The 10,193-nt window shown below is 41.5% G+C and overlaps 1 protein-coding gene across 1 annotated transcript; it reads left to right on the top strand.

Annotated features, from left to right (window-relative positions):
• Nucleotides 1–1,066: 1,066 nt before the first annotated feature.
• On the top strand, nucleotides 1,067–8,879 carry naa60 (N(alpha)-acetyltransferase 60, NatF catalytic subunit). Its single transcript, XM_004071855.4, has 7 exons — nucleotides 1,067–1,291; nucleotides 3,106–3,221; nucleotides 3,320–3,449; nucleotides 3,958–4,054; nucleotides 5,313–5,547; nucleotides 7,304–7,469; nucleotides 7,538–8,879. The coding sequence occupies exons 2-6, from the start codon at nucleotides 3,112–3,114 to the stop codon at nucleotides 7,458–7,460; spliced, it is 729 nt and encodes a 242-aa protein (XP_004071903.1). The 5' UTR covers nucleotides 1,067–1,291; nucleotides 3,106–3,111; the 3' UTR covers nucleotides 7,461–7,469; nucleotides 7,538–8,879.
• Nucleotides 8,880–10,193: the final 1,314 nt, after the last annotated feature.

Here is a 10,193-nt window from a genome sequence, read left to right as displayed (position 1 = left end):
TCCTTAGGACGGCGTGTCGTCAAACCCCCTCATCCTAGTTGGGGTAAGAGGCAGGTGAAAAGACACACAACGGTTTCTGAAAAGGTAAAAAGGTCATGATTAAAAAAATGTTTTTTTTCTTTCACTCGTTCAGTCTTTCCAACCATTGTGGACAGTTTTTACTCTTAGTGATCAATAATCTGACTTTTTATATATTTATATATATATATATATATTTTTTTTTTTTTTGCAAAAAAAATAATGAATATATGATTTGTAAAAATAACCTCTTAAAACTTTTCTATATTTTTTGGTTTTGACTGAGGTTAAAAATTCTAAAAGCCTAAATCAAAGTTCAGTCAACTTCAGTTTCAAATTTTGAAAAAAAGTGTCTTTAGTTTTGACACTAATTTATTCTTTCCTAGAGTTTTCATTGTATTTTATTAATTAATTAAGTTTGTGTGATTAAAATGGTACAGATATTTTCATGGTTCTTTGCGTCTTCTTTACGACCTAGAGATGGTCAGGATACATAGAGAGAGGCTGTGGATTGGATAAGGAAGTCTGGAAGAACATTGGAGATGTCTATGACTCTCGCAGTGGTGAAAGCTTCTGTAGGTTTGACAGAGGACTTCCAGAAACTGCACCAAGGATCATCATCTTGTTTGCTGTAGCAATGGACAGACTGAAAGATGGGGTTAGACAGGAATCTCCATGTACCCTACTGTTTGCAGATGACACTGTGATCTTTAGTGAGAGCAGAGAGCGGGTGGAGGAATATCTACAGAGGAGGAAGATTGATCTGGAAAGGAGAGGAATGAAGGCCAGCGAGACAGAGAATCTCTGTGTGAATGAGAGGAACTTGAAAATTGAAAAGGTAATTCTTTAATTTTTGGTTTAATGTTTGTTGTTGGAATCGTGTTTTATTTTGTTTTTGTTTTGGGTGTTAACATATCACGAGAAGCGGGTTTGGTTGCTTTTTACCCAGTTTTTTTTTTTACCTCTCCGCAAGAACATCTACTGGCCTCTAGGTGGCGGGAAAGCGCACAAATTATTTGTGAACGCGCATTGAGGGGGAGGAGAAGTAATCCTCGTGACGTCATGGGTGATGCTGACGGCTCCAAACAGGAAGAAAACATCTAGCCGCTGGTGGAGCAGCCTGTTTTGTCGTTCCTAACGTAATGAATCGCTTCTGAGACTGAAGAACAAACAGCTGCGCTGTCATGCTATGCGCGGAGTAGAGGCAGCTGCGACGGATTCCCAAAGAGTCTGTTTCTGATCGACTTTCGTCCGCTACGAGTCTCATAACGAGGTGCGTTAGCTTAGCATCAGTGCTAGCTGTGTTAGCATGGGTTCTTATCTTCTGTGAGTTCATTAAAACGTCCCTCAAGTCCGCCAAACTAATATTTTTACAGTTTCTTTAATGTCAACATTTCATAAAAGAAGATTATGGTTTAGAAAGTCAAGCACGTGCATGTTTATAGGTTTGTTTGCTAACACTTAGTCGGCACAGAAGTGGGTTCATCATGTTCATCATCATGAGCAGATCAGATACGGGGTATTTTTTTCAGACGCCCCCAAGAAGGACGAACTTTCTATCCCCCAAAGTCCCGCCTAGAGGATGTTAGTTTGAACCGTTTGCGTGGGATTGTTTCAGAATTAGAGTGTTTTCCTTTTATTTTCTTTCTTTCTTTTTTGTCCTTCGGTCACAGCTGATGCTACTGTGAAAACAGTCAAATCAAAGGGATCTTTACTCGCTGGGTTTTCTGGCGATTCAATACTCCTGTTAGCTGTGACAAGGAAATATAATCATTTGGAGTTTTTTTTATCTGTCACTGCTTCACTTAAGTTTTGCTTTAAACCCCAGATAATGTATGATATGAAGAGTATTAACAGATTTGAATTTTGTGACTCCCATGTTTACACAGTGGCAGGACGCTGTACCTCAGCTCAATGTCACAGCCACTGTGAAAAAAAGTGTTTTTAACATGTTATTGTGGCATTTTTTTCTGATGATAGAGGACTTGTATAAAGAAAATTCAACTTAAAATCTCATCTCTAAGTATTACTATATTCAAATCGTTGTGAATCAGGAGCAGACGCAAAAACTCCCTTTGTAAAGATCGTATTTGTGACTTGGAAAAGACTGGGCGGGGCCACAAGCGCCATTCTGATGCATCCACCTGCAGACAAATACATCCATGTACGTCTTTGTTTTCCTCGCCTGAGCTGGAATCTGGATCAGAACTGGACGGCTGGATAGCTACGATATCTGTCGCCATTTTTGTTGCACCGCTGATGTTGGGTTGGGGGTCTGAAGGCCTGTAAGCTAGCGGGAGAGCACATAGACAGAGAGCTCTCAGCAACGTGGAGGTAAAGGGTTCCTCAGTGCCAACAGTCCCAGCATAATCGTAATTAAGAGTATCGGGAAATAGATCAACAGATGATCGGAGTGGGACTTCAACCAATGCTTATGACATGAGTACAAGCTATGCTCTTCCTCTGGAAAACAATTGTTTTTGAAAAGTTTGGCTTAAAATTAAAATCTGAAAGGTGTTAAAAAAAAACATCCAGAATGTGAATGAAGTTTCTTCTATGACTGATTCTAAAGAGACTGAATTGTTAACAGATTCTTCTACATAAGTGTATATTTTTGGCAGTATTAAAGTCAATATTCTAAATATGCAAACTGTTAGTTAATCCTATTTAGTCCGAATTTCCCAAGACTCCTGTTCTATGAGAACAGAGTCTTCCGCCAAATGGTGGGTGTTTGATGTGTGGGTCAGTCGATTTCTTTACTGCCAGTGTCTTAAATACTTTTTGTCAGTTGAAACCAATTAAATTTTACTTATATAGCATTTTTATTGGTGTATTACACCTGAAATGCTTCCTATCTGCATGTCTGAGTAGGAGTTGTATTTCAAATTTGGAAATAAACCTGTTTTTTCAATACAAAAAAAATATTTACTTTTTTAGTTTTTATTACCAAATCTGCCCAACAACCTTTAGAGCAAACCAGATTTATTTAGAAAGAAGCTGTTGTTGTTTTTTTGGTTAAATTGAAACTTGGTTCCCAGATTTTGTCTGATGCGATTATAAGACTGTGAAATCCTGGTTCTGCTGCAGGAGTGAATGAGTGACGTGGCGCCTCCCACAGCCCTCAGTGAAGTCCAGCTCCGCTTCCTCTGCCAAGATGACATAGAGAACGTCAAGCAGCTCTGCAGCGATTGGTTTCCAATCGAGTAAGAAATCCCGCCGTCTGTGTGAAACGTTCCTGCAGCTGCTGACAGAACGGACGCACTGTGAAAGTGAAGTTTGATGGTTTGGGGTTTGACTGCAGGTACCCAGACTCATGGTATCAAGACATCACCTCCAACAAGAAGTTCTTCTCCCTCGCTGCCACCTTCAGAGGAGGCATCGTGGGAATGATTGTGGCGGAGATCAAAGGCCGGACCAAAGTACACAAAGAGGTACGCTGGAGGAAACGCCTCCCTGAGCGTTTTGGATCTGATGTTGCTGCGTCCTCTGAAGCTGTTTGGAGAAGTTGCTCTCATTTTTAAATCCTACCTAAACAAAGCAGAGGCCATGTTTAGAGTGAGCTTCAAATAGGATAAAAGGTTCATGCAGTCACGATAATTCATGCATGCCTCCATCATCTGCTGCTTTTGGTTCAGACCAGCCTTCCAGGATAAAACCCCTATTTTCTGAGTTAATATTTCCTGTATATTTTCCATGGTTTCACATAAAATCTAACTTTAATGACATCAGTTACAGTAGAAACATATAAAGGACATTTATAACCATACAATCATCTTTTTGGGGGTTTGTTTTCTGACAGAAATGGCAGCAGGTCAGTATTCCAGAGTTCAAAGCGCCTTGGCTTTACGCTGTTTTTACATTACAAAGCTAAACGTTCATTTACATTTTTTTTCATCTTTCACGTCTCATTCTGCCTCTTCTGTCGGATTTGTGTGTTAGGATGGAGACATCCTGTCCTCCAGTTTTCCTGTGGACACACAGGTAGCCTACATCCTCAGCCTGGGAGTGGTCAAAGAGTTCAGGAAACACGGAATTGGTACTAAACACACACATACATATGTATATATTCACAAAAACACACTAATGTACTCACACATAGTGTTAGAATGTGTGTCATTTTGGTTGTTTATGTCATGGCCTTGTTCATAAATACAGGTGAATATTTTTGGGTTTCATATCTATAAAAGTTCTAATTCCAACACAGTTTAGATTTATAAATAAAATCCACTCTTAAAAAACTGCATGGATCTGAACACTAAACTCTTTGTTTTTCTTCTTAAACTGGTTCCTTTAAAGTTTGACTTTCATCTTTTTTTATATCATGGTCTGGGTTAATACTCGATTCTGATTGGCTGCTGGGTGTGGATTAGGGGTGTGACCATAACCGCATCACCGCACGTTAATTTTTGAAAGTTACAGGACTGCATATGGTGTGTGTTATGACTATAATAAACACATTCATCTTTTCTAATAATTTACTTTTTCTGCGAGTCCTATGTTCATACTTCAGGGGCTTCTGGGGGAAAAATATTTCTCTGTATGCACTACCAGCACTCCATCGGAGCGCGTACTCAGTGCAGCTGGAAACATCGCCACCCCGATAAGATCCTCGCTGAAACCTGGCAAGGTTAACATGTTGGTGTTCCTGTCATGCAAAATGAAGGACACAAAAAAGCAGCGGCACCTTTTAAGCTGCACTTGTTCACTTTTTGCTCTATTTTGCATTTAACCAGGGACTCTTGCTGCTTCATCACCGCTGTGATCAAAAATCCCACACCGTCACAGCTCTAGTGTGGGAATCATTCGTTCACTAGATTAAAATATTCTGTCACAACCCCAATGCATCAGTCAGAACCAACAAACAGAGTTGCGACAGGTTTTTTCTTGAAGATAAACCAGTCCGGGTTGGCCACTCTCCCCCTCTCTTTTTGCTAAATTTACTGAGCCTATAGCTGCAGTAATAAAACATACAGCCATAAAATTATTCTCTATGCAGATGACATATTACTTTATTTTTTTTTTAAATAATTCACGTTCTGTCAGTGAAACAATAAGAATTATTAATGAATTCTCCTCCATTCACATTGTGAAAGCAACCATCAGACTTCCACGACGTGCGTTAATTTCTGATAATTCACACTTCTGGTAGAATTTCGATGTGTGAGATCGAGGAGTCTTATTTCATTTAGAGGAGATAAAAAACACAAACATTTCAACCGTACGGTGACTTTCTGTGTCTTTGTCTGACTGAAGCTTTCTTTCCTTCGCTGTGATTCCTTCCTCCATCTGCTCAGGCTCCTTACTGCTGGACAGTCTGAAGGAGCACATCTCCACCACCGCCCAGGACCACTGCAAGGCCATCTACCTGCACGTCCTCACCACCAACAACACTGCCATCCACTTCTATGAGAACAGAGACTTCAGACAGCACCACTACCTGCCCTACTACTACTCCATCCGCGGCGTCCTCAAAGATGGATTCACATACGTGCTCTACATTAATGGGGGTCATCCGCCCTGGACGATATTATATCCATTTGAGAAAGCAAACAAAACACAAACAAACACTTCTGTAGAAGCTTTTCCTTCACCACATTTTATCCTATTCCTGATATTTTATGTTTTGTCTTTATCAAGGGTAAAGCTAGGTTCCCACAGGGCTCAGCAACGCACGTTCAAACCACCAATTCCAATGAAAAGTCTATGTAGACGTGTATAAATCTGCATTTTGTGATTCTGCGTTTAAAACTCTCACGCGTTGCCAAGTTATGAAGTCAGTTTTCAGGCTCTACGTACAAAACCTGCAGCCATTGAACGCGTGCTGAAAGGTAAATTGTCCTGTTGAACTTTGACCAATCAGGGACTTGGATTTGGTAGTGGGTGGTGTCCTTTTTAGTTCACGGAAGTGCCAACTATTTGAAAATTGATCATAAAGAAGAAATTAATAGTTGCAGTTTTTGCCCGGCCGGAATTATATTAAAGTTAAAGTTAGTTTTCACGCACTCAGATGTGTGAAATTTTTTCTCCACATTTGACACCTCCCCTGGGGAGCAGTGAGCCGCTATCCACAATTTGGTGGTTTAAACCCCCCCAGTCCAACCCGTTAATGCTGAGTCTCGGGTAGGAAGGTTTTGGCTTTGGGTCCTATTTTTTAGAGTCTTTGGTATGACTTGGCCATTGATTTGAACTCATGACCAGCTGTCTTAGGGCAGACACTCCACCACAAGGCCACTGAGCTGGATAAAACACCATGACGCCAAGTCTTTCATAGAGCTGTGAAAGAGAAATCCTGGAGCAAGATTCCCGACATTTTCACCGTTTCCACCCTTCTCACCAAGCCTCTTCCAAATGTAGATACATGTGCCGGTGGGGTAGCGGGTAGTGATGGACCAGTGTGAGCACCACATGCTAAAAGCCTGTTCAAGAAGGCACGGTCTTGAACGTGCGACAGCTGCCCGCTGTGTTCCCTTTAAACGACTTTACCTGGTTTGTTTTTTAGAACCGTGTTGGACCGTGACTCTGTGAAGAGGTTCAGACGTGTGGATAACTGTTAGAGGGAGTCTGCATATACATGCTCAGTGACGAGGCAGCTGAGGTCCACCTCTGACCACTTCACCCCTTCAGAGTGGTAGATCGCAGGTTTGATGCCCGGTCATTTGTCCTTGGCCATGACACCACATTACTGTTGGTGGTGACAGGTTGGCACCAGTGTGTGAATGTGTGTGCGTGGGTGAAGGGGGCTGGGACTTTAAAGCGCTATATAAGTACAGGCCATTTAGCAGCGACACGGTCCTTTTAACTCTGAAAGATTTCCCAGATGACTGATCTAGAGCCTCTGGTTCTGCAGCTGGTTTGATGGGTTCTCTATGGTCACATGATGGGCATTGAACACAGTCTGGTGTTTTCAGGGCTTGGTCTTTGTGGTCGACCTTCTGACTCTTCTTTTGAAGGAGGGCATGGAGCTGACAGGAGTTTGAACATGGAGCGATGTGTCGTGATGCATCAGTGCAGTGTTCCCTCACTATATTGTGGTTCATCTTTGGCATTTCTTTAGTGGAATTTTTAATTTTTTCCCCCCCCTGTGAAGGTTTTGAGTTTAACAATCTGTAATTCTACTACATACCTACCGGTATACCACACCTATCGTATGGTTGTTGTTTTTTTACAACGTGATAAACAAGCGAGCACTGTGCACAGCTCTTCACCGTCTCTAGAAAAGGATTTTCTTTGCTCTCCAGAAATTCCAGTTTAGCATTTGTCTGTTTTCCTTAACCAACGCCTTCACTGACTACATCCAGCACATCGGTTCGGCTCTGGCCAGCCTGAGCCCCTGCTCCATCCCCCAGCGGCTGTACCGGCAGGCCCAGTCCCTGCTACGCTCTCTGCTCCCCTGGTCCAACATCGCCTCCAAGACCGGCATCCAGTACAGCAGAACCATGTGACGCGAGGCGGTGAGTCCGCTGATGCAAACGCCCACGCCGTCCGGTGTCCTCACTGTTGTCGTTTCCTGTTTTCCCAGGAGCCCGGCTCTTCTGACGCTCGCCAGTCTTCCCCGTGCAGACCAAAACACACGCGTGCTTTCACTTCATCGGCTTCCTCCCCCCCTGCATTCGACCCAGTGATGCAGTCACGGACCCGTGCGGGGAGGTGACGCTGCGGGATCCTCCATTCTTCAACGTTGTCCTCACATTTTCAGGATCTACTGGAAAAACCACCGGATTTTTTCTCCTGGTTTGGTTCTCACTCGTACAGAACTCTTATCTAGACCCGTAGCCTGTGTTTGTGCAGCGCCGGACCCACCTTCAGACCACAGCGTGATAGCACACATTGTAGTTCTGGTCTGCACGCACACAGAATGATACTGAGGGTTTAATCTAGCCCTTCCTGTTGCCCTTCTCCTTCCAGCTACTATCAGAGTTTATGTACTTTATTTGTATATTATATATACTAATATATCCACTTATTTCCATATTTATACGTATTCTATGCTGTTAGTAGATCTGAATGAAAGGTAAGACCATACTTGCTCCTTTGTTCCTAAAGACCATTTGAAAGATGAAGGAGTTTATCAATCTGGGAGTTTGAATAAACTTTATTGCACTCAGAAACCTTTTAAACACAATGCAGTAAATTTCGGTAAAGTTAGCAGTTTCCTCTTTTTTTTCTCAATCAAAGATTTAGTAGAAACCCGTCAGACCAAATGTCCTTTTATATTTATGCGTGGTCATCAGTCCAGCAGAAGCCCCGCCCTATTGTGGATGTCATTTTAAAGATTTTAAATGATGACAGGTAGTTTTTATTTGTTTTTTCCCCTTCATTGATTGTAACATTGCTGGTAATGCGAAAACTTTTAAAACGTGTCCCACGTTGGGCTTTTATGTTGGCTCTCAAACAAACGGCGCCTCCTGCAGGAGGGTCGCGGTAAATCCACCGACTCGCAGGGTCAGTTTGCACCAACGAAGTGCCAAATATTGGACAAATTAGTCTTAGGGTCACTTTGTTTGAGATCTTGATCATTTTTTGTCGGTTTTCTTTGACTTCAGTTTGATTTACACATCAGTCCAGTTTGTCCGTCAGGGAACAAATCAGAGTTTGATGTGACTGAACAGCGGGGAAGTCATGTGGGATTGTGGGAAATCAAAAGTACCTTTCCGATGTTGTTTGTGTGATGATTGGAGAGGCTGTGAAAACTGACTCTGTCCCGGCTTCCAAGCTTTGTCGTGTTGTGATAGTCTTCTTGTTCCTGTTCAGTTGTTTTGAATACCTCATACCACGGCTTCAACACTTTGTGACTCTGTGTTGCATTTCTGTCCGTCTGTTTGAACTTGGGATAGACTGAATAAAATATGATTCAAACTAAATGCTGAATGTTTAGTTATTCTAGGAAAATCGTTCAAAGAATAACAGAATTACTGTTAAATTTTTCCCCCAAAGACCCACTCCCATGAAACTTGTGTTTTTGGGGTTGCTAACATGTTCTTGTGGCGTTTTTCTAAAGGTGGAAGACAAATACAAAAAAGATGAATATCAAATTTGCATGTCTGAGTATTTCTTTATTTAAATTGTTGTGAATCGGAAGCAGACGGGGGGAAAAATGGCGTTTTAAAAGTCTGTAGCTGTGACGTAGGTGCGACAATCGGCAGACCACAACAAAATGTCTTTGTTGTACAGCTAATGTTTGGTTGGGGTTGTGAGGGGCTGTAAGCTAGCAGGAGAGAATGTAAACGGAGAGCTCTCAGCTACAGGAAGGGGGTGGGGCTGCTCTGCACCAACATCCACAACTCGGAGGGGAATTTCTCATGAGCTGCTGCAGCTCTACAGAAAATATGTCCTATAAAACAAGACAGATTTTTATTTTTAAATGATTTCTTAAAACGGCGTAATCATAATTAAAAGACCACTGGGAACATTTTTACAAAAGATGATCGGAGTGGAACTTTAAAATATCTTCCTGCTACTTTGGTTCTCTCCAGCTTACACTCATTTGACTGCATGAATCAGTGGCATCAGCGTGTGTGCTACAGTACTAAGAGATGTTTGCACACTAACATTAAAACATACACACATCATGGTTGTGTAAGGCACAAAAACATACACACAATCCAACATGGTCGTCAGAGAAAAACTAAAGGATTTCAATGAGATTTTTCCCCCTAAAAATTCTTCTTTTCAATTAATTTTTAAGTAATTATTAAACTCAACAAGTGGTGGTAGTATTATGATTTGAAATTTAGCAATTTAATGCTCTGAATCATGAATCTTCCTATGATGAAAGACATATTTCTAAGTAAAAATAGTCAGGAGAAATTAAATTTTTGTTCAGACCCGATTCCCAGTTGAGGGGTGTAATTAAACCGCCACTTAGACTCTTATTATAAATCAGAGTGTAGCACTAGACGAAAGTAAAAGATTTGGATTTGCATCACACAATATTATGATACTTGAGCCAAAATCAGACCTGAGTGGTGCATCAGAATTTCCTGTTTTCTTGTTTCACCCTTTTACCTACACACACACACATCTAGTACACTTACATCACTTTATTGGTCACATATTACATTTTTTTTATTATCAAACTTATTTAAAGCAGCAACAAGAATAGTACTTGATTGTGACCAGAAGAGGGAGTAATTGGATCATCATAGCTAGTCAGTCTGTCCAGGGATGCAAATGTT

This window comes from Oryzias latipes, chromosome 8, assembly GCF_002234675.1.
Source record: "Oryzias latipes chromosome 8, ASM223467v1".
Classification (NCBI taxonomy): Eukaryota; Metazoa; Chordata; class Actinopteri; order Beloniformes; family Adrianichthyidae; genus Oryzias; species Oryzias latipes.
Note: the sequence above shows the minus strand (reverse complement) of the source record. Positions and strands in the feature narration are given on the sequence as shown.

Excerpts from the sequence above, each read along its gene's own strand:
- naa60 (XM_004071855.4), top strand. The coding sequence starts at position 3,112 with ATGAGTGACGTGGCGCCTCCCACAGCCCTCAGTGAAGTCCAGCTCCGC. Across the intron at positions 3,222-3,319 it reads AGCGATTGGTTTCCAATCGA|GTACCCAGACTCATGGTATC; the intron begins GTAAGAAATCCC and ends GTTTGACTGCAG. Across the intron at positions 5,548-7,303 it reads CATCCGCCCTGGACGATATT|TGACTACATCCAGCACATCG; the intron begins ATATCCATTTGA and ends CAACGCCTTCAC.